This window comes from Danio rerio, chromosome 14 (genome assembly GCF_052040795.2).
Source record: "Danio rerio strain M-AB ecotype USA chromosome 14, GRCz13ab, whole genome shotgun sequence".
NCBI classification, from domain to species: domain Eukaryota; kingdom Metazoa; phylum Chordata; class Actinopteri; order Cypriniformes; family Danionidae; genus Danio; species Danio rerio.
This window is the reverse complement of record NC_141034.1, coordinates 9,588,513-9,615,323: the sequence shown is the minus strand read 5'-3', so window position 1 is coordinate 9,615,323 and position 26,811 is coordinate 9,588,513. Positions and strand designations below refer to the sequence as shown.

At 36.2% G+C, this 26,811-nt stretch overlaps 1 protein-coding gene and 1 long non-coding RNA gene across 14 annotated transcripts in view; one reads left to right on the top strand and one right to left on the bottom strand.

The window, feature by feature from the left end:
• The window catches only part of rps6kal (ribosomal protein S6 kinase a, like), a 62,417-nt gene that overhangs the window by 12,178 nt on the left and 23,428 nt on the right, over window positions 1-26,811 (bottom strand). For 4 of the 13 annotated variants that reach the window (XM_087280230.1, XM_087280231.1, XM_087280232.1 and 1 more), the window contains 11 exon segments: window positions 19,053-19,159; window positions 18,726-18,763; window positions 14,740-14,882; window positions 11,579-11,649; window positions 11,352-11,440; window positions 9,116-9,180; window positions 8,024-8,126; window positions 7,780-7,904; window positions 2,965-3,087; window positions 743-832; window positions 501-659 (listed from right to left, as the gene is read on the bottom strand). In XM_087280230.1, the coding sequence (XP_087136356.1) occupies window positions 501-659; window positions 743-832; window positions 2,965-3,087; window positions 7,780-7,904; window positions 8,024-8,126; window positions 9,116-9,180; window positions 11,352-11,440; window positions 11,579-11,649; window positions 14,740-14,882; window positions 18,726-18,763; window positions 19,053-19,159 (1,113 nt within the window). 13 annotated transcript variants of the gene reach the window in all.
• Window positions 22,338-25,574, top strand: LOC147833860 (uncharacterized). Its single transcript, XR_015507180.1, has 2 exons — window positions 22,338-23,231; window positions 23,715-25,574. It is a non-coding gene; the product is annotated as an uncharacterized LOC147833860 (long non-coding RNA).

Sequence of the window (26,811 nt, the reverse complement as noted above, 5' to 3'; positions counted from 1 at the left end):
GCTTCATTTAGAAGATCTGGTTAATAAGAATTCATTTATTTGCGATCGTGATCACCAATACACAAATAAAACCCATTGTTGGGCACAAACGTGTTAGATCATGAATTTTAAGTCTCAGAACTTAAAGCGTCACCGTGCTGCTGTCATGTCCAATCGTTGTTTTTGTCATGAGAGCAACAGCGAGGATGACTGAAGGGGAAACAGCTTGATCGGGACAATGACTTATGTATTAAATACATTTAAAAATACAAAAAAATTTTAAAACCAAGGGTGTTTTTTGCTAAAGGTTTAGTTAGTTTCAGTTAGTTTTGCATGTACACAATAAAGTTTCAGTTAGATCCAGTTTTTTTAAAACTCTTTTTTTCAAAAACTCTCGTTTTTATTTTTATTTCAGTTAACGAAAACCATTTTAAAATGTAAGTTTTCATTTTTACGTTCGTTTTCATTAATTATAATAACCTTGCACAGCACACTGTAATAAATGAGGGATAGAGTCTCACCCCCTGGCAGTGCAGGTAATCCACAGTTTTGGTGATGGTGTAGAGCACAGCGCTGGCCTCTCGCTCTGAGAAGAACTTCTGCCTGAGGATCTTATCCAGCAGCTCACCGCCCTTCATGAGCTCCGTCACCAAATACACGAAACGGCCCTCGTCATACACCTGAGTTAAACACACCCACACAATGACACCCGAGTTCTTACAACAAAGAGCTGAAGAGTGTGAAATCTCTGTCTGCCACTCACGTCTTTCAGTGTGATGATGTTGGGATGCTGTCCATACCGCATCAGGATCTCAATCTCCTCCGATGGGTCTCGCTTGCTTTTGTCAATAATCTATTTAATACAATCACAGCAAAAATTATGACGAACAAATGGATATTAGCGATGTCACAGTTCAGAAAATTAACCGATCGGTTTGTAGTCGACAGAGGTGGGTAGAGTATCCAATATATATACTCAAGTAAAAGTATAAGTATCAGCGGAAATTTTTACTCAAGTAAAAGTAACAAACTTAAAAGATACTCGAGTGAGAGTAAAAAAAGTATCTGATGAAAAGATTACTCTAGTAACTAGATACTTTTCATTTTATATATAAATAGAAATATACATTTTCATAGTATTTCCTATATCTTTTTCTTCTGGAGAAGATCTTGTTTAATATCAGCTAAAATAAAAACAGATTTTAATTTAATTTTAAAACCATTTTAAGGTTAAATTTATTAGCCCCCTTAAGCAATATTTCTTTTGATTGTCTACAGAACAAACCATTATCAATTACCCTAGCTTGTTGAATTAACCTGGTTAAGCCTTCAAATGTTATTTTAAAATCGTCACCTTGGAATTACAAGGTTCTATCTGCATTCTGAATGATTTTGAGATTTTTGGCTTTAAAGTTTTTGCATTCCATTTAGCAAACAGTATGTGTGTAACTTTTGCTTTTTAAATAAAAAGTCCTAAAATATAAACAACTTCTAAAAAAAAACCCCCATCATATAATGTAAATACGCTGTCATTCAATGACATTCAATATATCAATAACTCAATTTTGACAAAAATGTCAGATAGAACCTTATAATTCCAAGGTGATGAAATATCTAGTGTCTTGAAAAATATCTAGTCAAAGGTTATTTACTGTCATCATGGCAAAGATGAAAGAAATTCATTATTAGAAATGAGTTATTAAAACTATAGAAATGTGTTGATAAAATATTTCTGTTAAAGCAACTGTATGTTAAAAATAATGTTTAAATGTTGTATTTTTAATGGTTAAATGACTAATGTGTGCAGGGCTAATCAGTTATTCCATTAAACAGCAGTTTCTTTAGTTTTCCCATAGTTACCATTAATAAGGTCTAAAATTATGGATCATTTTGCCACTTCCCACGACATGCTTTTTACAGGTCGGAGCGGTCATTCATCTATATGTTGTGATGTCAGTTCGATGCGTGAATCACATTATGAAACTACCCTTCATGACATCTTGAAGTAAAAACATAGACTGAATTTGAGGCCGGTTGACATAGTCCGATAAACTCATTGCACAGACAACGTGACCGTCCTTTTGGAACCGTAGATGGCGACATGGCATGACCACAGTATAAACTCGCACATCTTCCTAGACTTCCTAGACAGCCATTATTCAAACAGGCATGCGATCCAAGCGAAAGTGGAAGAAACGTCTCTATAGCAACCTCCCACGACACAACCTCTCCAATGTGGCGCCTCGCGATATTTGCAAACAAAATATATGGATCATATTTATGATCACTTGACAGTTACGGAGGAACGCCACCAAATGTAGCGAAGTAAGAGTAATGCTTTTTTTTAAATAATTTACTTGAGTAAGAGTAAAAGTACACATATTTAAATGTACACAAAAAGTGCACGTTACCTAACAATTTTACTCAAGTAAATGTAACTCGTTACTACCCACCCCTGGTAGTTGATATAGCAAAAACACTCATTTTCTTGATTTTTACACATTTTGATAAATTAAAACGAAGATCATGAAGCGTGGTCTGATGAAGCTATACTCGCCCTATCTTCTGCGCTGTCAAAATAAATGCAATACTGTAGTAGTTCTAAAAAAAAAATCTTAATATATAGAACTATGTATTTTTACTCATTTACTGTGGACAGCACAGATCTGCTTAATGTGCCTATAGCTATGTCTGGAGACAAGTTAATAATGTCCAACCACTTTGATGACAGACTTAGAGATTTTAGAATGACTCCCACTGCGTTTCTCCTTCTAAAGAGAAAGTAATGAATTATACAAGAAAAAGGTCCACATTAGCTTCTCCTGCCGCAGCAAATTCCCTTTTTCTTTTTGATATTTGGTGGCCGTTTTTTTTTTAGGAGATGATTTCGTTCAAGATTCAAATAAAATAATGTTATATCACTTTAACTACAATCATTTTTGATGAGGCACCATTGAGTTGTTTTGATGAGTCACGATGACTCACCTTTACAGCAAACTCCATGGCAGTGACCCTGTGTATGCAGCGTTTACATATCGAGTATGAACCCACACCGATGTCCTCCTTCAGCTCGTACACGTCTGAAAACTGAGCTGAGCTGCCATGCACCTGTCACAGAACACAAAAGCCTTGAACATCTACAAACATACAAACAGTTGAAGGCAAAATGATTAGCCTACCTGTGAAATTTGTGTTCTTTTTCAATTATTTCCCAAGTGATGTTTACCAGACCAAGAAAAGTCTAGAAAATTTCTTTTAGTTTGACTGGAAATTGAATTTGCTAAAAAAAAAAAAAAAACCTAATTTAAGGACAATATTATTAGCCCAGCTTTAGATTATCCCCCCGCCCCAATTGTCTACAAAACAAAACACTGTTATCCAATGACGTGTCTTATTATCCTTACTTGCCTGGTTAACAGAATAACCTTGTAAATTGCACTTTAGAGGTGCAGTATGTCAGTTTGACACCCAGTGGTTGAACTAAGTATTGCACCACCGGTTCAAAATACACGCAAGCGCAGGATGCCAGATTGACAACATCAACAGTGTCCCTGACTATCGAGCCATAAGTCGTGTCCTAAATCAAAGCAACGGCACATGATTAAAGGAGTATTTTCCATATTAAAAAGAGTTTTTGTTCTAACCAACACTTGAAATGTATATTTTAGACACAATTTCTATTTCTTGAAGCTGAACAACAGAAAACTGAGTATGATCACTTCGGGTAAACCTCATATGCTTTATTCAGTGTTAAATGCTAAAGATGTGTGGGCGCAATAGCCTAGTGGTTAGCGCGTCGTCATATGGTGCTGTAGCACTTCAGGGCGACCCGAGTTCGAATCCAGGCTTGAGGACATTTTCCGTCCCTAACCCCACTCTCTCTCCCACTTCACTTTCGGTCTGAAATACTGTCCTATCCATTTAATAAAGGCAAAAAGGCCAAAAATAAATCTACAAAAAATACTAATAATGTAAGTTTGAATACCATTGTACATAACATTTATTGCCATACTACTGAAAGCAGCAGCAGATAGTTCACCATGGTATGGTTTGGTGCTCTTTTTATGGCCTTTCCACTATTAATAGGTACCTAAAAGCGAATCGTACTGTACCACTTTTTGGGCACCCTTTGCAAAGGGTACCTAGCACAACAAAAGGGTGCCAAAAGGCAGAGCTAGACACTGAACGATATTGGTTTACAGAGACACGTCACTCGCGCATACACATGCGGAGAATGAAAACAAAGAAACCGCCTTTTAAATACACAGCCGAGACATTACATTGTAATACTACATGCATATAATAACAAGCCATGGTTGACCCAAGCTGAGATAAACCTTGTCATTGTCTTGATGTACAGCCACAAGCCAAGAAGAACAAAGTATGCCGTGTCCTGGTTTTGTTTTAGGAGGTCGTCTAAAAGTGCGAGCTGTTTCACTTTTTCCAGGGAGCTCATGATCGCTCGTTTGCGAGTCTATATTTGAAATAACGAACCTCTTGAGCTAATGATAATAACGTGTGAGCGGTTATTAAAGTGCTTCTGACATGCGATCCAATCATAACCAGACAAACGTGAGAGTGAAGCATGAAAAAACAAAGGAGCAAATGATTCTTTCACCAACTGAAACCATGAAAAAACTGCCATGTTTACCTTCGCCTTTGGACTATTATGAACTCTGAAAAACAGAGGTTACAATCTGGTGAAGATTAAAGATACAAATGAGAGATTTGCACTGACTGGGCTATAAGTTGCATGTTTTGGAACCCAAAGTATGCTGTGTGTAGTTTTTCTGTAATTGGTAACATATCGAAGACTGTAAGGGTCTGTATGTGTTCATAAACAGTTTTTTTAATATAATTTTTTAAATATAATTGCAGACATTAAAGTAGGCTATTAAACTGCAGTTATAATCAAATCATGTTCATAGAAAGGTTAGTAATGAACATTTATACACAAGCATTTATGTGTATAAAGCATGTTTTGTGAGAAGTGCTTCTTATATGATATGTGAACGACCCTTATGGCTTTATTTTGAGCGAGATTTCCTCAAGCGAGAATGACTCCGCACCCGATAGCTCCCGCTGAGCCTTTGTTTACTCGCTGCCAAAACCGACCCAATTTTCTACCCGTCCATTCCCACTAAATTTAGACCTGGTTTCCAAAATCTCATGTTAAATTTGGGTACTACCAAAAGAGAGAGACAACAGAAGAAAGTGTAAGTTGTACAAGGATTGTGGGCTTTTTTACGCTGAAATTTATTCCCACGTTGCAAGAAATCTGGTCTGGTCCCGCAGCTCCCGCGGTACATCTGCAGAAATGCAGAACTCTACCTCAGATCTTGAAAATAGAATAAACAATTTAAAACTAAACTTTAGAACTGTGACTCAGTGAAAACCAACTAATATCAGTAATTCAGCATCTACATTTAATAATGTTAAGGTTTAATAATTACATTATAAACCTTACTATTTCGTAGGAGTGCAGTAAGTGCACTATTCTGAATGGCTGTACTTTAATTTCTGTTGTGTTTCGTTTGGTGTAAACAGCCAAATTCACTTCTCTTGTCATGTCGCAGGTTATTAGGACACAAGGTTACAATGTAACCTGCTCACCTAATGTTTACGTTCATAATATTTATATTATTTGCTAATTAATAACCACCCAGTCTGCTACTGTCCACCGGAGCTCGCATTTCGGTCACTGAAAATATAGTAATTGGTCGGGCTGAATAGGATTGGCTAAACTGGCACTGGGTGGGTAAAAAGAAACAAAGACAGCGGTTCCTACATGAAAAGCTCATTTTCAAAGCAGAATATCTGACTTTTGCATAGTTTTTCCACATAAACAAGAGTTTTTACTTAGCATGTTTCTTAAATATCTGCAAACATATTATGGTAATTTTAATGCTTTAAAAGAGTCAAACACATACATACAGCACCTTTAAGCTAAACACTAATATCTTGTAAAATAACTATAAAAATGGTATGTACAGTCATTCTTTCAATTCCTTGCTCTGTTCAACATAATTTGGGAATTATTTGAAAAAGAAATTCACAGGAGGGCTAATCATTCTGACTTCAACTGTATGCCATTAATATGAATCATGCATAATGATTCAGTCTATTTCTCCTGCTATGAAAAGTAGCATGTTTTAACATCAGAAATAGAACTGTCAGAATGAAAATGAGAACTGTTGCCTTGGCAGCAAGCTGAAATAAATGAAGTTCAATTATACTTATTTTTTCTAAATTAAGAGTACAAATACAAAAACCTCTAAGTGCCATCTGAAATTTCCATAAACAAAGGAGGCCCAGAATAATGCTCATTTTCTGTGTTGAGTTATTTTACTTTGAAGACCATGCAAATGACTTATTCTTTGTAAAATTACTGAACCTACACTCAGGAGTCTGATAAAAATGCACATTTTTAAAGAAAATTTCAGATGGCAATGAGAGGTTTTTGTATCTGAACTCTTCATATATACAGTGCGTCCCGAAAGTATCCATAGCGCTTCACTTTTTCCACATTTTTTTGTTAACTTACAGTCTTATTCCAAAATGGATTAAATTATTTCCTAAAAATTCTACACACAATACCCTATACTGACAATGTGAAAAAAGATTCTTTAAAATTGTTGCAAATTTATAAAAAAAAAAAAAAAAAAAAAAAAGAGCTCCGGTAAGTTCTGTTTCCACTGATAATTCTTGAGATGTTTCAGCAGCTTCATTAGAGTTCACATGTGGTAAATTCAGTAGATTGGACATGATTTGAAAAGGCATACACCTGTCTATATAAGGTCCCAGGGTTGACAGTGCATGTCAAAGCACAAACCAAGCATGAAGACAAAGGAATTGTCTTTAGACCTCCAAGACAGGATTATCTCGAGGCACAAGGCTGGGAAAGGTTACAGAAAAATTTCTGCTGCTCTGAAAGTTCCAATGGCAGAATTAGGCTAATACCATCCCTACAGTGAAGCATGGTGGTGGCAGCATCATGCTGTGGGGATGTTTTTCAGCAGCAGGAACTGGAAGACTAGTCAGGATAGAGGGAAAGATGAATGCAGCAATGTACAGAGACATCCTGACATGCAGAGAAAACCTGCTTCAGAGTGCTCTTGACTTGAGACTGGGGCAACGGTTCTTTTTCCAGCAGGACAATGACCCAAAGCACATCGCCTAAATATCAATGCAGTCGCTTCACAACAACTCTGTGAATTTCCTTGAGTGGCCCAGCCAGAGCCCAGACCTAAATCCTATCTAACATCTTTGGAGAGATCTGAATATGGCTGTACATAGTCGCTTCCCATTCAACCTGATAGAGCTTGAGAGGTACTGCAAAAAGGAATGGGCAAAAATGACCAATAACAGGTGCGCCAAGCTTGTGGCATCATATTCAAAAATACTTGAGGCTGGAATTGCTGCCAAAGATGCATAAACAAAGTATTGAGCAATACTTATATTCTTAAATCTACTTATATGAATACTGATGTACATGTGATTTTTCAGGTTTTTTTATTTTAATAAATTTGCAACAATTTCAAAAAATCTTTTTTTCTCATTGTCATTATGGGGTATTGTGTGTAGAATTTTAAAGGAAATAAATTAATTTAATTCATTTTATAATAAGACTGTAACATAAACAAACGTGGAAATAGTGAATCGCTATGAATACTTTCTGGATCCACTGTACACATTTTCATTACATTAAACTTTTACATGATTTTTTTACCATTAAATTTAAAAAGAGAACACCAAACATGTATAATTCACACATATGCATAGTAAAAGAGAGAGATTTACCTGCACTATGGGGAGAATGTTGACTAGTGGCGCACTTTTACTTTCCTCCAGGGAGACTGGGGCTACAAAACTGAAGCCTTTAAAGAGTTGGTGAGCGTTTGCACTGGGGGGAATGCCTGGAGAGTCTGTCGACAGGAAAACACACACACAAAACAGCTCAACTCACTATCGCACTTCTAACAGGTACATTTATTATCACTAGTTCCCCCAAAGAAATCCATCCAAAAGACTTTCTCTTTTATACCTTTGGGAGTTTTGGCTGTGAATTCTGGGTCGAAGCAGAAAGTGTCATCTGGTTTCCCTGAAGCAGGTTTGAATGGAGGCTGAAGTTCTCTTCGGTACAACTTCTACACAGACACAATAAACACATGATACTCCAAAAAAACATCTCCCACCTGACACACCGACAAAATAGTGATCACTTATCATTCCACACTGACAGCCCACTGTACTTCACAATAAGCCAGGTCATTCACAAATATAGAATTGGTTTCAGACAAAAGATGCGAAGCCTTTACACGAGGTACTAAAAAGCTCGTCATTTAAACTGCAACTTTAAAGTCTGTGTTAACAGGAAATTGACTTATTTCAGTATGTTGATGTACTTCCAATTGAAAATCAATACTGAGTAGGGACCAATAAACACATTCATTGATTGGATTAGCTGTGTTTGATGAAGATTGGAGCAAAACTGTGCAGAGCTGTGGCCCTCCAGGAATTAAGTTTGAGACCAATGCTTTAAAGCACCGATAACAAAGCCAGCTCCCGAAGAGCCAGAGATCTGCAGAGTTTAGTTCCAACCCTAATTAAACACACCTGATCAAACTAATTGAGTCCTTCAGGCTTGTTTGAAACCTACAGGTAAGTGTGTTGAAGGAGGGTTGGAACTAAACTGTGCAAGGCTGCAGCCCTCCAGGAACTGGCTTTGACAACTGTGCTTTAAAGGGTTTCATTGATGGAGGACTGCAGAATGAGTCATGTCAATGGATCCATTTTATTTTGTGACTCAGTTCAGCTTCTTTTCAGTGTGAGGCAGGCATGAACAGCACCAAACAATTGCTCCAGGGCTTATTTTCAACTGCATTCAGAATACTTCATAAATGTAATGTGTGATTTATGCAGTAAGGACTGTGCAAGCTCTCAATGGGAAAGGTTTCTTTCTTCCCCTTTTCATGGTCAATAGAACAATGCTAGGTGTTTTAGATGCATCTGGCTGAGATCATTAGTCAAGCACAGCTAGAGCTGGTACACCGTCTAGCCACCTGCCACACACTGATAAAGGACTGAGCCTGAGCACTTAAAACAGTGTGTACTGGTAGGTTAACCAAAATCTTACATTCCAGTCAATGGTGGAGAAAAACGTGTGTCGTTTGATCTCTTCCACGCCGTCCGGACCCGCTCCTGGAACAGACCAATTATGGTTATGATGCTAATAACAGTTTGCATCTATTAAAAGAGCTCCAATGTGAGGGAAAATATGCTCATTTTACAAGTCACCTAGAGTTGAACAGTTGAGTTCAACCACTTTTTAATCCATTTAGCTAATGCCCGGGTCTGGCGAAAGCACTTTTAGCTTAGCTTAGGATAAATCATTAAATTGGATTAGATCATAAGCATCTAGCCTAAACAAATAAATAAATAAATAAAATGAAACAAAATATTCAAAACAATAATTTTACTATTTTTGAATCCAATTAGCCAATCTCCCAGACGGAGGAGAGCACTTTTAACTTAGCTTAGCATAAATCATTGGATCAGATTAGACCATTAACATCTCGGTCAAAAAAAAAAAAAAAAAAAAAAAGATGATCGCATGACAGTTTTGATCATTTATTTTTCAGTTTTTTTACCATTTAAAGCTGGACTCCTCAGTGGTTTCATTGTGTACTTACACTGACAGAAAATAAAAGGTTTCTATTTTCGAAGTGGATATGGATAGGACCTATACTCTCATTCTGGCGTAATGATCAAGAAACATTGCTGTTGTACTGGGCTTTAGATATTACGCAATTAATTGTCTCAGTGCAAGATGTAACTACAGAAGAGTCAAGCTTTAAATAAACAAAAATCAAAACGGTCATACTTTTATCTTTTTTTTGATGGGAGATGCTAATGGTCTAATCTGATTTAATGGTTTATGCTAAGCTATGCTAAAATGCTCCACCAGTCTGGGAGAACTGGATTCAAAAATGGTAAAATTGTTTAAAGCCCTGCTCACACTGTGAGATTTCAGTCACTATTTTGTAATCTTCGAAAAATTTAAAAAATCCTAAAAGATTCCTGAAATTCCAGGCTAAAATAGGTGATCTCTGATCGTTGGTTTGACATGTTCACAGACAGCAGCTTAATGACCGTTGCGATCAGAATTTTCTTCAGATGAAGTTCTGACAGTGTCAGAAGGTTTCAGACACTTTCCAACAGCTGCGATGAGCGTCAATCCAAGAACCAGTCGGAGCCCCGAATTTGATGACGTAATAATAAAAAAGGTTTTATTATTGAGACACGCTGTGTGCAAAATTGCCGCTACAGATTGTTTACGTTTGCTGTGAGGAATTATTTCAGATTGTAGGATGTTGTAAGTTTCATAAATAGATGACGCCAAACTCCAGGCGAGTTTTGTTTCATGTTTGGCACATCTTTATTGTGTTTATTTGAAATATTTAAAATTTTGGAGATACAGCGCCATCTACAAGATGGTGACAGAAACCACATAATAAGCCCTTAGAGGAGGAAAAACTCAGCGTGATTTTAAACAAAAGTGGATAAAATCATTATGAATAAGGTAAGTGCCTTTCTAAGTCGATCTCTCCCTTTTGTATGTAGTAGTGCTCTATTTATACCACAGTAACTATTGTGTATTGAGTGTGAAATGGAACTCATGTCAGAAATGTATGTACTTTGTGCTGGCCACTCTTTGTGTAACCCTAAATTATTTTTTTGGTGCCCATCTGTTTCTAATAAGTCTCCTGTTTTCCTTATCGCAAACACACCAGTAATCGGGTAGTGTTTGCGCTGCATTAGCTTTTTTAGGGTTAATTATTGTGATCTCACAATTGCAACAGAGAAATACTGGGAAATCTATATAGACTGATGGCATTTCATGCTGTTCAGCCTTATAATCTTGAAATGTGAGCAAAATCAGCTGTTTTGTCATCACTTTAGACATTACGCTAGAGAATCATTTAAATACTCACTCTAAAGTAACGTTGTTGAAGTAGCAACAGTTTACGTCAGCTGCAGATGTGAATGAATGACGGAAAAAAAATAGTTCCTCTCACAAAAAGGTTTGAGAGATTCCATGTTTGATTTTCTTTTTTATATACACAATTGTGTCGTCAAACTGTTGTATAAACACAATATCACACTCGTAGCAGTGCGATATGGCAGTCCTCCGACCAGTGCTGATATATAGCCATATTGCACTGCTACTCATGTGATATTGCTCGTCGCAGTTCTAGTCTAGAGGATTTGTAAAATGAGCCTATTTCATAAAACAGGAGTGTTCCTTCATTTTTGTGTTTCAACAAAAGAAAAGTGAAATTATGTAGGGAAAAAATAGACATGTGACTTACCTAAACGATTTGATGGGTTTCTTTTGAAAAGCATTCGTAAAAGACTTTGTGCTTCCAAACTTAAAAACTGTGGCATTCCCAGCTTTGCTCTGCAGCACAAAAAAAAACAGGACCAAATCATCAATACTAAAACACACTTGCAGGCATTTTATTTCCACAGAAATCAAGTATAATCAAATCAAATCTGGTTGCACTGCTAACACATTTGCTGGTGTGTTTCAACTCACTTAAGAATCATGTTCATAGTCTCATTCCTGTCTTTTCCTTGGAAAGGTAATGTGCCGGTCAGCATTTCAAACTGGAAACAGAGTTACACCAATAACAGTCAAACAGGGCAAATAAAATAACATTTAAAGTTATCATTTAAATAAAAGTATAACATTTCAATAAAGTTTAAAGTTAAAGTACTACTGTATGGATATCCATTGTAAGAATGCAATATGGACATTCTCTTTCAATCAATTCAATCGGTAGAACAAAAGATATTGTGTCTACAATACACAGATAAAATGCCTTAAATGTTTTAGTATTCTATTGTTTATACAGTAAAGCTTAATGGTGACAAGAGACAAAGGTGGTGACCAAACTTGTTCCTGGAGGGCCGGTGTCCTGCAGATTTTAGCTCCAACCCTAATCAAATACACCTGAACAAGCTAATCAAGGTCTTGCTAGGTATACTTGAAACATCCAGGCAGGTGTGTTTAGGCAAGATGGTGCTAAACCCTGCAGGGACACCGGCCCTCCAGGACCAGGATTGGTGACCCCTGGTTTAGAATGACATTATGGTGGGTACAAAATGAGTGAATAAACACTTTACCACACTACATTACAAAAAAAAACTAATTTAAATTACTTTTTAAAAGTCTCAATTGAATAAATTTATCACAATTTTGAAATTTATATGGCCAAACTAAGAAAAATGTTTTATCAATGACCATGATCCACAAATTCAACATGCATATGATCAGTTATTTAAATCTACATAAGACAAAGCATTTAAAATAGTTTATTAAGAGAGAAATTTTGGATTTTAACATGTTTTAACATTTACATATGATTGAATTGCACAATATCTCAAAAACATCAGCAGCCAATTCAATTTCATCAATAGAGAACTTTGCTTTGGCATACAGTAATAATATGCAGATTACATTTACCTTATGATTAATCATTAGTAGACACTTCCAGACAAATGTAAAAATAAGGGCAACAGAAGCAGCCAAAAAAAGTGCATAAATATTTAAACGCTGTTCCAAGTCCCATTAAATTTAACAAAACAAGCAAGCAAAGATTTTTTTCTGAGTTGTATTTTTCTTTATAATAAAAACTATTATTTAAAAAAAAAGTACAAAAATAAAAATGCTATCTACTGTTAAAAGTTCAAGTGTTGCAAAAATATCCATCTTTACCAGTCTTTTGAAAATGTTAAAATGTTAGACTGCTTGTCTCGGGTTGGGCAGTCAAGGTCAACTTTTTTGGCATCTCCTTGGGAATTTATAAATGGCACCAACACGCACAGTTCAATTACAAAACATCAGCTATAGTCTGGGGCAGTAGTTATTTTGTAGACAAATATACGTTCCAATTGATGTGAGGAATTATTGGTAGGAAGTTCAAATACAGCATTTGCAATACTTCAGCCAAACAAGCAATTGTATGTTTAATATATATTTAAAATGTAACTGGAAGCCATTGTAAAAACCTGAGGTCTGACATGATATGCTCTGATTTTTATTATTTTTTTGCTTCTGCTGCGAGATGCAATTAAATCGTTTTTGGAAGGTCATAAAGAAGTCTGTTAGACTAATCCCTCCTGAAGTGTTATCAGCCCTACCACTACTGTATTGTCGGTTCACATGACTAAACTGTTTTGCTATTACCAGAAAAAAAGACACCTGATATGGCAACAATGTGGCCAGTAGAAAAGGTTCAGACATTCCTCTCATCTGTAGTCAAAGAGCTGGATGACCCGGAATAGAAATGATAATGTTAGGAGAGTGTTACTATTGTGACAATTCCACCCATTTAAAGCGGTACTAAACTGCAGTGGAAATGCAAACAGAGCCGAGCATAGCTAAACCAAAGCAAGCCAAGCTGAGCCGTGCCGAACCGTTCTGTACCACAGAGTGAAAAATCTGATTTAACTCATCTGCATTGATTTGTCGTTTGCATAAAGGTTTTTACAAATTTGCATTTTTAATTTGCTTTTTATTTTTATGCTACTTTTAAAATTGATTTACATTTTAATTTTGTTTCAGTTCATTTTGATATTGGTTGTTAGTATCAATTAAGTTTTAACATTTTTATTTAATTAATTCTAGTTTAGCAGTTAGTCCAGTGTTGCTGAAAAGCCAAATTTAATGTTTGCACAGATTACATTAACCTTTGCGCAAAAGGTTTCATAATCATGTCCATATTGACATGATGGCATCACGCAGTTTCTGCAGATTTGTCAGCTGCACATCCATGACGCGAATCTCCCGTTCCAAATTGTGACCCTACCATCCGAAGCAGAAATTGAGACCAGACATGTTTTCAATCTTCTATTGTCCTGTTCTTAGTTGACAGGAGTGGCACCCCTTGTGGTTGTATGCTGTTGTAGCCCATCCATCTCACGGTTTGACTTGTGCGTTCAAAAGATGCTCTTCTGCATACCTTGTTTGTATTTGAAATTTGTGTTAACAAGGAGTTAGACAGGTGTACCTAATAAAGTGGCCGGTGAGTGTATATTGTATAACCACAGGTTAACCATGTACAGTTGAGGGAAAAATTATTAGCACCCTATGTGATATTTATTCGTTTCCAAATGTTTGTCAAGTGATATTTAACAGATTAAGGAATTTACAGTATTTATTATAATATTGTTTCTGCTGGAGAAAGTCTCATGTTTCATTTTGGCTAGAATAAAATTTTATATATATATATATATATATATATATATATATATATATATATATATATATATGTAATATATATATATATATATATATATATATATATATATAACATTTTAAGGTCAAAATTATTAGCCCCCTTAAGTTCTATTTTTTGTGAACTCCACATTTATTGTGAATTATTTCAGTTCGTTTCTCAGTGGCTGTTAGTTTTGTTTTAATTTTTCATTTATTTTATCTCAGGTACGAAAACCTTTTTGACCACCATTTCTAGTCTTTTCGTCCAGTAAAAAACCTTGGTTTGCAATACAATGCACTTTAAATGCTTTTCAAATTCTGCGTTTTAGAATTGTCTGTCTGATTAGCACACATTTTTTCTTTGCTCCTTGCTTCACAAAAAAGCAGTGTTGCCTAAATAACGTATAACGTCACATTTTCCAAACAGGCTAATTACGAGAGACAAATTCATAAGGAGTGATGTACTGAGCACCTACCATTAAGACACCGAGAGACCACCAGTCAGCACTCTGTGTGTGACCTCTCCTGTTGACCACCTCAGGGGCCATATATTCCACAGTGCCACAGAAAGAGTACGCTTTTTTGTCCTGATCTACGGATTCTTTACTGAGCCCAAAGTCTGGAAAAGGCACATCATCACAGTTGTCATAATTGCAACATGCCGCCAAAGCCAAAGCAGGGGTGTCAAACTTTGCTCCTGAAAAGCCAATATATCCTGCAGAGGATTGTTTTATCCCTTGTGCGCCGTTCAAATTGACTACCTTTTCGTTATGCTCGGGGCTGTTTTTGCCCCATTGACTTCCATTATCATGCTTTTGATTGCAAAGAAAAGACATCATATAATCATGCATTCTTGATTGTTGCTGGTTTTACCTGTCGAGAGGAGGTAAAATGTGTAATTTTCACATCATCAGTTGCCACCAATTCCCAGTTGCCACCATTAACCAACAAGCTAAGTTTATACTTTTGCCTGTCGCCGCATCGTGCACCTCCGCTGACTGCGCACGCACCTCAAAACAGACGAGGTTTTTATACTTGCCGCGTTCGCCATTATGATAAACTTTAAAACGACAGGGGGCGGTCAAAAGAAACTGACCGTAAAAGTCAGGCGGATAAACAGAAAAGTAGAAAGTTTCCGGAACAACGTCATATCATTAATATTATTCAATATTTTTAAACTAATTATTTGTATTATTTTTTTAAATTATTTTAATGAATATAAGGATTTTTAAACCATTTAAGATTTTTTTTTAAATCAAACTCTGATGCATCACTTGCTTTTGTTTATATCTCGGACATTTTACCTATTAAAGTTCATTAAAATATTAATGACAGCAGAACATGAGCTGCTTCAGCTCATTCACTGCGCACAGACACACACACACTGCTTTCTGCTCTACTAGCACGAGCGATGTGAAAGAGGCGTGACAATGCCTGTATTACACTGTGATGTGTCCGCAACAAGTCTTTAACTAATTTCACTCAGCTCAAGTTTTTCTCAGTAATATTTGTAGGTAAATGCAACTTTGTATGTTTACTCATATTTAACATGCTCTGTCTTCTTATTCTGATTAAACGCAGAGTTACAGACCAACGTAAAAGTATACAGAGTGAAAAAAACTATGACGTCACCTTGTAGGCTAATCAGCTGCGAGTAGGGGTGTAACGATTTATCGTTGTACGATTTAGTGCGATGCAAAAATGTCACAATATGCATCGTGGCGTTATGACAATTTGATTACGATATGACGTGCGTTTTCTCTTATTAGTTGAGCTGTTTGCACGTGAGCTACGTTCCACCTGCTGTCGCACGCGAGTTCAGATTGCAGCAGCTGTAATGTTAGCAGACCAAGATGAGTGGAGTTGAAATAGAGGATGGCCCATACTCTCAAAATCAGACGTCTGGCAACATTTCGGTTGTAAAGTCATTGTTTTTAGACTCGTCCGCTTTTTGACACGCATACTGGGTCAAACATCCTAAGTTTTAAAGTCTTCACAGTGATTTACATACTTTGCACAGCGACAGGGATACCTCCTAATGGTGTTGAAAGAGTCACATACTGTATTTATAAGGTACAATTCACCCTAAAATATCATTCTGTCAGTTCATATAATGTTCCCGCCGCAAAATCACACATGACGTGAGCTGACCGTGAGCTGTTACTAGAGGGCGGAATATGATAGACCTTTGCATTTAAACCTTTGTTCTGACTATCCATAAATATATTTAGAGATATCTCTAGTTATATTTTGACTAGTCATAATTATAATTCGACTTGTCAGAATGACAATTAGAGATATCTGCAATTACAATTGTGCTAGTACGAAATCAGATTGGAGATATCTGCAAATATATTATGACTAGACATATTAATCCATTGACTTCCATTGAAAAATATTTGCAGATATCTCTAAATGAGTTTTGACTAGTCACAATTGTAATTAGAGATATCTCTAAATGAATTTAATTAAATATGAATTAAATACCGGGAAATGTGGATTTTTTTTTTGCACACACAAAAAACGCAAGTGACCAAGCAAAGCCTTAAGCTCTTACTGTTAAATTCAATTGAATAGAAAGCTTATTTTTTTTGCACCTTTACTTAAATTGTTCCTTAATTTTGTCTCTGTCATTTCAATAATATTTTTAAGAAGTTTTTAAATTGTTTTATTTTCCAGAGACAGGCCTGTTTAATTTATTTTCTTAAAGAAGGTTCAGTTTAACAAGTTAAAACAAAAGAAATATATAAAAAAAAATAGTTTACTTGGTAAAATTTGCATTTCAGTTTAATTTTCAATTTTTATTCCAAATATCGTGATACATATCGAATCGTGAACATTATATCGTGATACACATCGTATCGTGAGCTGAGTGTATCGTTACAGCCCAAGCTGCGAGCATAAAACGATTCATTACACTTACACGTTTCGTCCAGCCGGATGATCCTCACACGAAAATACATCTTTTAGCACTTTTTGATCTTAAACGCAAATGCAAGAATTTAAAAGCTAACATTAATCTATAAACAGACTACAGAGCCTTCGGGGCGCTCACCTGTGATGTCAGCACCACCCAGCTACAGACGACTTTTCTTATTTGTAGAAATATGCTCCATGGAAAATATTTACTCTCAGTTTATCATTTAATAATCCACGCTATATATTATAAACAAATAAATACGCAAAAACACATCTGTATTGACCTACGTGCCTTTTGGATAGTTTTTACATGGGGAAATACATTTTGTTTTGATTTACAGTTGTAAAAATGTGAAAACTGTATATATAAATGTGTCTAAATAGTATTATCATAAGACATATTTTAATAAGTGTATCGCTTGCATGCATACAGCCCGCTTACCTTAGTAATAGACAGCATAAATGAGGCGTGGGGGATAAGTCTACATGCCTGCACGTTCCATCATGTATAGAGAAAACATTCAATTTAATTTTTTTGTTGCGAAAAGCAGCGCATACAGTGACATATGCTATACATTGTAAAGAGTGGTAAATGTGTTCAGATGAAGAAAAAAATGACGTTAAAATTTACATTAAAATGTCAGTTAATATGCATGTATTTTTTACACATTTTTCACACGTTAGAGAAAAGGTAAGGGACAGGCTGTACTGGTAAGCAGTATCTTCATAATACTGATTTCCCATCGATTTGGAAGGCGGGAACGTGAACTGCTAAAATGCCAACTCAATTCTCGATTTTTGCATACAAATTGACGTCATAGTTTATCCACTCTATACTGCCACCCACAATCATGATGTGTGTAGAATCATGGCTTAGCGAGGGTTGTTTGCGTCCACATGGATTTTATTTTGGGCGATACAATACGATACATTTGTGAAACCCTGGAGGGTCTGGCTTTTTTTACACTGCAACTGATGATCAACAGTAAAGATTCAAATTTGACCTCTTCCCAACAGGGAAACCCACCAACAAACAAGAATTCATGATGATATAATGTCATGGCTTTGCAATCAAAAAAATTGTGATTATAATGGAAGTCAATGGGCCAAAAACAGCCCCAAACACAATGAAAGGGTAGTCAATTTCCACAAAGTGCATTTTTGAATATTTTCAAAGCATTTTCCCAAAATATGTTTTAAAATAGGATTAGTCAACAAATATCATTCCATTTGCTGAAACAAAGGGAAGTTTGTGGCCAAATTAAGACTTAAAATCACCCCAAAGTGGATGAAAACATCCCAACAAGTGTTTAAATGAGAGTAGCCTGAAAGTCTACAGAACGGCAGCCTTCCAGCAGCAGAGTTTGACGAAAAACCCAGTCTGACCAGGTCACACACACACTCACAATATATGACTAATTTTAGAAAACACAGGGTGAAACGCTAAAAGTAGATGTTATTTATGACAAATTTGCCTCCATATCTACATGCACATGTTCAACAGGCAGGGAAGTGATGTAAGAATTTGTACAATGGTACGTACCTGTTAACTTGATATGTCCAGCTTCATCAAGCAAAATGCTGAAAATTAAGACCACATTTCTCCAATACAGATACAACAATACATGAACTAAACAAGTCAACAAACAAACAAAAAAAATCAGACGGAGAATTCAAAGACCTCTCCGTTATAATCTTGCAAATGGGTTCTGAGAGATACAGCCATCCTTATTTAATGAAAGATCAAAAAAAAAGAGAGGACAGGTGAAAAGGCAGAAAGAGAGAAAGTATGGCATCTACTCTACACACAGAAAGAGAAAGAGAGAGCGAGAGAGGGAAAGTAGCAGAGAGGTGAAGGGGGATACTTTACTTTTCAGGCTTCAGGTCTCTGTAAACAATGCCTAGGTTGTGTAGATGATCCAATGCAAGGGCCAGCTCTGCAAGGTAGAATTTCACATCCTCCTCTGTAAACATAACCTAGTAAGAACTGGACAAATTTACTCTCTCATCAAAGACCACGCACACACACACACAGCAATATAAACGTCAACATTTTACAACAAAGCAAAAAAAAAGATGAATACAAGCATTTTGGATCAATAACAGGAAGGTCAACAATTCATAGAGCTGCGCTACTGTATTTTTAACAAGTGATATATATATAAATATATTTTTATACAACGTATGTACTGGCAAATGTGAATAAAAACACAAAGTTAAGACAGTATGCATGTATTTATTTACATCAAGCACAATTAGTGGTGTAACGGATCGCAAATCTCAGGGTTCGGATCACATTATGGTTTAGTGACAGATCGGACCATTTCAGATCAATGCGGATCAGCCAAAAAGGGGAGGAGACAAATAACTTTTGCTTTCCACAGGGTTCTTACACCTTTTCCAACTTCAAATTACACCACTTTTCAAGCACTTTCAAGGTGCAAATGATGCATTCATTCAAAATGCATTCAAGGTGCATTTTTATGCTTTTCCAGCACCTAATAACCATGTTTAATTACGTTATACATATTGTATGTACTTTTCACATTTAAATCCATTGTGCTATTTTAAAAAACACAATATGATATTTCAACTTAAATCGTTGAGTACTATAGAGCATAGATTTATTGGGATAGTTCACCCAAAAATTATCAAAAAATAAATAAAAAGGATTCAGTTATTGGATGAAGTATGTTTTTTTTAAGTTTGGTCTCTTTCTAACTAAAGTTAGTATCTCAAAAAATGAGCTTACAGTCAGATTTCATTTGGATGTAGAACCAAACTTTCATGACCAGTCGTTATTTTTTACAGTCATTGGATTGGCGTTTCAGGTGCAAAGATGCATTCTGGGTGAATGTCTCCTAAATACACATGAAGCTAACAGTCTGAATTTGAATCATGCTAATTTGAATTCTTAAAAACTTAAAACTCTAGTTTTACATAACCAATGTCTGCAGTTTTTGAATTCAGAATAAATAGTTTAAAAATATGTCTATAAAAATCAGACTTAAAAAATTAAGCTGTCTTAAGTTTCAGATGTTCAATAATCAAGTTAAGAAATACAAATTCAAAACATTTCTAATAGGACATAATCAGTATTATTAACTTACAATTGTTAATAATTCAATTTAACAATTCAAATTCAGATTTTTTGGGCTGATTATTAGCTCCATAAATACGGGCATGCGGTAACCAATTTGCAATGAAAACTGGCCGCATGACAACAATTTATGCACTCGCACATATGCTCCCAAATATATTTTGAGGTCTAATAGATAAAATTGTGTGTATATGCAACCAAAACAGTCACAATTTCGAGACCTGCAAATTCAAATTCAAGCAGGTTCAAGCACTTTGTCCAAAATCCAAGCACTTTTCTAACCTTGAAAACACTATATTAAAAATCAAGCATTTTCCAGGATTTCCAGCACCCGTAAGAACCCTGTTTCCATTTATTTCAAAAACATTTAAAAAATATATTAAAAATAAAATGAAGAAATACATTGTAAAATATTCAGTATTTAAAAAAAATTCACTATTACTACTGTTGTTGCCGATAACACTCAATGTAGAAATTACATTATAATTATTATAATTTGTATATAATTACTATTTAAATCTCATTTTCAATAAATAGTTCAGTGATTCACTCATAAAACGTCATGTTTCATTGCTAGATGTGTCATTTTTGAGGAATTATTCAGTGGCATATTTTTGATGGCTGGTCGTCACCACCTATTGGTTAAAGAATTTAATTTTTGCCAACAACTTTCATTTTTGAACGTCAAGTTAAATGCATATGATGGGGATTTTAATCTTTACCATAAACATCAGTGTTTATATCTAAACTATAAACTGTTATCCCAGTACTTCTGTGTTATTTGACTGTTTGTAACTTCGTAACTAGCTCAAAAGACTAAAGACTGAATCTCTTTCCTGATTTTTGCGTTTTTCAAACACAGATTTGAATGCTGCGATTCGAAGGATTAATAAACATATGCAAATCACCATCATTTATAATTTATGTTGCATGGATGTTGAGATCCTAATCTATTAATGATTGATTGTGCAGCTTACACTGAATGAGTGAATGCAGGCTAACGTGACAGAAAACACATTTATTAACCTAAGAAACCCACCACATCCCAAATAACCTACTACGACTTCTTCCGTCATCATTATATTTTACAGGAAAGCCTAAATGCTTTCATACATGTAATTTGAATAACGCGAGAGGCGATCTCTCTGCGATCGTTACAAATTTAGGATTAATCTACAAGTAAAAAAAGTATTAATCCGCAGGTCACGCGTGTTCTAAACCATGGGGTGTGACCCTTACGAATCACGGATCAACCATGATCCGCTACACCCCTAATGCTGCGTTCACACCAGATGCGGAAGAAGCATCAAGCGCGAGTGATTTACATGTTAAGTCAATGCAAAGGCACGAATAGACATGCTGCGGCACGATATGGGCGAATGACGCAAATTGCACAAATAGCGCGGTGCAAATTAAGTATTTTGTTCGTTTGACAAGCAAATCTCTCAAGTTCGAAAATCTGAACTCTAGTGGACATACGCACTGAGTTTTCCAATCTGGAGCTTGCTCTTGTGGGGGCGAGATTATGACGTAGCGCCTGTTGTTGATGTCCCTGGAGAAAATCCTCCTGCACACACCAAAAACAGTTAATCGAACTGGGCTCGGCTCAGTCAGAAGCATCACTGAATGCTTCCGTCATCCAGGTTAAGTTTCTGGAGGAGTTTATAAGTTCACAGAGCTGGGTGCACCTTTGAAAGGATCTAGTGGACTCGGACACTGCTCCAAACTTATCAACACTATTTTTCAGCCTTCATAAAGCACATAAACACAGTTATTTTCTCAATAAAATCCATGTTAGCCATTTAGCAACAAAGCTACAGTCACCGGGCAGACAGAAGCTCTGCCCATGACGCGAATCCTTATTTATTGCTCAGTGAATTTGACACCCAAATGAAGCGGATTTGACGCATGAATGAAGCGGGTAAACTCAAATGTTCATGACTCTATTTACGCGTGAATAGCGTGATTTATCCGCACGTACCGCGTCTAGTGTAAACACAGCATAAGCAGAATGAATCCAATCAAAACCTTGCAATCTGATTCACATATTAGTTTGTGTGAATTAGCTACATTCATATTTTTTAAAATATTTTTTTACAATAAGGTTCCATTAATTTTAGCTAACATATTAACTAACGTGAAGAAAGAATAAACACATTTATAACAGGATTTATTTCTCATCTTTGTTAATGTGAATAAAAAAGTAAAATCATTCATTGCTAAATCTTGTTAACTCCCAGTGCACTAACAACTTTGGACTTCAATAATACATTAGTAACTGTTGAGGCATGATAGGTAAATGCTATTCATTTTTAGTACATGTTAGTAACTACGTTTACTAAAATTAATTGAAACCTTATTGTAAAGTGTGACCAAAAAACTGGTATTCTCATTTAATGATTCTACAATCAGAACATGCAAAGCCACCGTTTTAGATTTTAATGATGATTTTGGAAGTGTTTACAAGAAGGTAACGAAGAGGTTGTTAGCACATGCATGGCACATTTCCACTGAGTAGTACAGTATGGCATGGTATGGTTTAGAACGCCTTAATGCCTGTTTCCACTGTCAAAAGGTACCAAAAAGTGAACTGTACCTTACCACAACAAAAAAAGTGGAGCTAGAAGCGCAGCTGAATGCTATTGGTTTGCAGAAAAACGCCACTAGTGCGTGCACAAGCTAGGAGAATGAAAACCAAGGAAGCGTCATTTTTAAATACAAAGAGGAGACATCGTAATAATTTATTCATATAATAACGAGCCATGGTCGACCCGAGTTTAAACAACCCTTGTCGCCATGAAGAGCCACAAAGCCAAGAAGAAGAACAGAATCTGCCGAGTGTCCTGTTGTTGTTTACAAGGCAGTCTAAAGTTGAAATAACAAATTTAACCTTATAATGATAACATACACCTGATTATTAAAGTGCTTCTGACATCCTTTAACACAAGGGTTCTCAAAGTGGGGGTCGGGACCCCCCGAGGGGTCGCGGGACAATGAAGGGGGGGTCGCCTGGTGATTTCCAAAAATCGATTTATTTTTATTAAACCATAAGAATTACCATATTTTATCCATAACCTACTGAAGAGAAAAAAATAGTCGTTTATACCATATAGTCACTATGGTAGCTTATAGTTACTACTTCTATTGAATTGCAACCCCTGGGGTAATTGCATTATATTAAAGACACAGCAATAGTGTCAGATGCAGCAGATTTCATAACACCTGGTAAAACTTTGTTGCCCATTTACAGCTCTCATACATTAAAAAAATTAAAAGAAGAATAGACTTGGGTCCATTGGTGTGTGTGTGCTCCATTGCATGCAAGGTTTCTGTATTTATAACCACCTCAGAATATATTGGGGGTCGCGACTCACTGGCATTGTCATTTTGGGGGTCGCGGCCTGAAAAGTTTGGGAACCCCTGCTTTAACAGACAACAAATGAGAGAATGAAGCATGAAAAAATAAGCGCAAATGATTCTTTTAAGCAACCTAAAACATGAAAAAACTGCCAAGTTTAACTATTAACATTGCCTTCTGGACTATTATGAACTAGGAAAGATGGAATGACTTTTTAACAAGATGTTAATGTTACATGTGCTGGCGAAGAATAAAGATGAGAGTTTTGTAACGACTGTATATGTTTTGTATCATTTATGAACCAAATAAGGCCTAAATTTATGTTAGGGTATTTTTTATTTGTAATTGGTTGCATTTCAGAGACCATAAGCCTCTATGTGTGTCCATAAATGTTCTATTTTCTTTTATATAAATCACAGACATTACAGTAGGCTATTTCGCATTATAATTGATCTGCAGCTATCGTCAAATCATGTTCATAGAAAGGTTAGTAATTAACATTTACTTATACACAAATATTCATGTATAAAGCATTTGTTTAGTAAGAAGTGCTTGATATGTGAACTTCAAGTTAGAATGATAACAACTGCAACTTTCTGTTGAACACCACGTCTACTAAAAGTGTACCGTTGGTACCATTTGGCAGTGGACACACAAGCCTGATAAAGATGACACGTACTATACCGCACGGTACCACTCAGTGGAAATGAGGCATTATACAGTACACAGCAGTTGGGTAGAAATATAGAATACAACCCAGAGGTTAAATATGCTTCCCTTTATAACATGAGTGGTGTTACTAAAATGACAAATCAAGAATCTTAACAAAGCAAAAAATTAATAAATAAAGATGGACGTTTTGACAAATGCATGCATCCATAGACTATAGTGCAGATTTACTTGCTTCTGATCAGCATGAGGAAAACTGATTGGATGCTGTCTGAGGGATCTGAAGTCATGCGTACGAGAGAGCTCTTCTGCTGTGATTTCACCAACCCCAGCATCTCATACAGGAAGTTAATCGATAGCGAATTGTAATTGGGTGGTAAATCTGTTCTACGACAAGCTTGGTTACCTTTGCTTAGGCTGTTCTCGCAACACACTAAAAATAGAGCTGAAATACAGGACTGTCCTGGAAAAACGCTAAACCTGTTGTAGCGCTGTGATTGCTTAGAGCACAGGTATGTGCTCCTGCACTATTTCCTCAGTGACTTTATGACCACAAATAGCGCAGGTGAATGTGCCGACTCAGCTAAAGAAGGAGGTTTAAAAGGACTGAAGGAAAAATAAAAAACAAGTTTGGATGGACCTGGCATTTTGTGACTCTTCCTAGTTTTGGGTTCCAAGTAGTCTTTTAATTACTTAAGCAACTGAAAAATAATATGGCTTGGCAAATTATACGTTCGGATGATGCGTTTCTCAGGCATTCCAAATGAATGTGGGAAAAAGTTCCTTGACTTCTGCCACACATTCTCTCTGTTCTATATTGAGCGCAAAATAGTTACAGCTAACTCTACAAGCACATTAATAGTATAGACCTTTTTCATGGCTGCTGCATGGAGGGCGCCATAGCGACCAGCGTCTTCCGGTAGAATGCTAAAAACTTCCGTTTACAGCGTGTACAACTGGCAATTTGCGCTCTGAAAATGGGTTTCAATAATCTTTTTAATGGATAAGAGTGTTTTTGTGACACAACTTAGAAATGTGTCTGTTAAAGCCGTTATAATCTGTCACATGTGGTTCAATCGCGTCAGAAATATGAGAAAAACATTCTCCTAGTTCAGGTGTCTGCCGTCAGAAATACAGTTTGTGTGTGTGTTCCCGGCCTGTCAGCTGTTAGCTCAGCGGCTCTTTAACACACACGCACACACAGAGAGAGAGAGAGAGAGAGAGAGAGAGAGAGAGAGAGAGAGAGAGAGAGAGAGAGAGAGAGAGAGAGAGAGAGAGAGAGAGAGAGAGAGAGAGAGAGAGAGAGAGAGAGAGAGAGAGAGAGAGAGAGAGAGAGAGAGAGAGAGAGAGAGAGAGAGAGAGAGAGAGAGAGAGAGAGAGAGAGAGAGAGAGAGAGAGAGAGAGAGAGAGAGAGAGAGAGAGAGAGAGAGAGAACCAGAGTACTGGCATGAAACTTAACAGGTATGAAAGTCGTGCAATTTACAAAAATGACCAATAAAAGTCCGTTATTGATCCTCTGCTGGCTGATTTGCTGTTCATTCTAATCGCGAGCCGTTTGTGTTTTATTTCGTGTGTTGTTTTTACCACGGTTTGTGTTTTTCTGTCATTTTGAAATGACACTAGCCTATATTTTCACTTTGTCACAGTTATTAAATCAGTGTGTCAGTGGCACAGTACAGGCTATGTGTGTGTGTGTCAAACATTTTGGTGAATTACATTTGTTTGGGCTGGTTATATATTTGAAATAAAGAGAAAATGTTGACTTTAGCGATGACGAGGCTTCATTTAAACTGCAGAAGATGCCGTCTGACGACGAGGGGAAAATGCATCACAGCAGCGGTTTTCAATCCTATTAGATCGCATTTCTTTAAATGATCAGTCCAGGAGATGGTGCTGATAGACAACAGTATTAGTTCAAAGAGGATAAAAGCAGGTAAAATAGAAGATTAAAACTATCGTTTCAAAGCTGTCCAAATGTGACTGTTTACACGCATCAGCTGCCGACCGGAAGTTCTTCGCATTCTCCTTGCGCATACACGCAAAGCATTATGGGTAATTTTGCGTTACAAGAAAAAGGTCTATAGTACATAATTTATTTGGCATTAAACAAATGTGAAAATACCAGTTATTTAATGTGTACAAATGTTAGCAATTATGTTAAGGGATTCATTTAAATACTCTCCTACTATAAAACTTGCATTTGAAAGGGAAACTCCTACAAATGCATATCCAATAAGGTCAGGTGCAAATAAAACAACTGTTAATACTGTAACAACAATTAAACATTTTGCACTGACACAAGCTGTTAGTAAACCTACTCCTAAACATCTAAGCTATAATTAGCCATTTTTCAAGTGGTAGAGAAACAGCCGATATTCGTTAAATTGCTTAATAATAATATTCAATGACACTTTATTCAAATTAAATCAGAATAGTGAACATCAAAGCATTGACAATAATGTTAGACACCAGCCCAAATGTGAAATTCTGAGTTATTTCAGA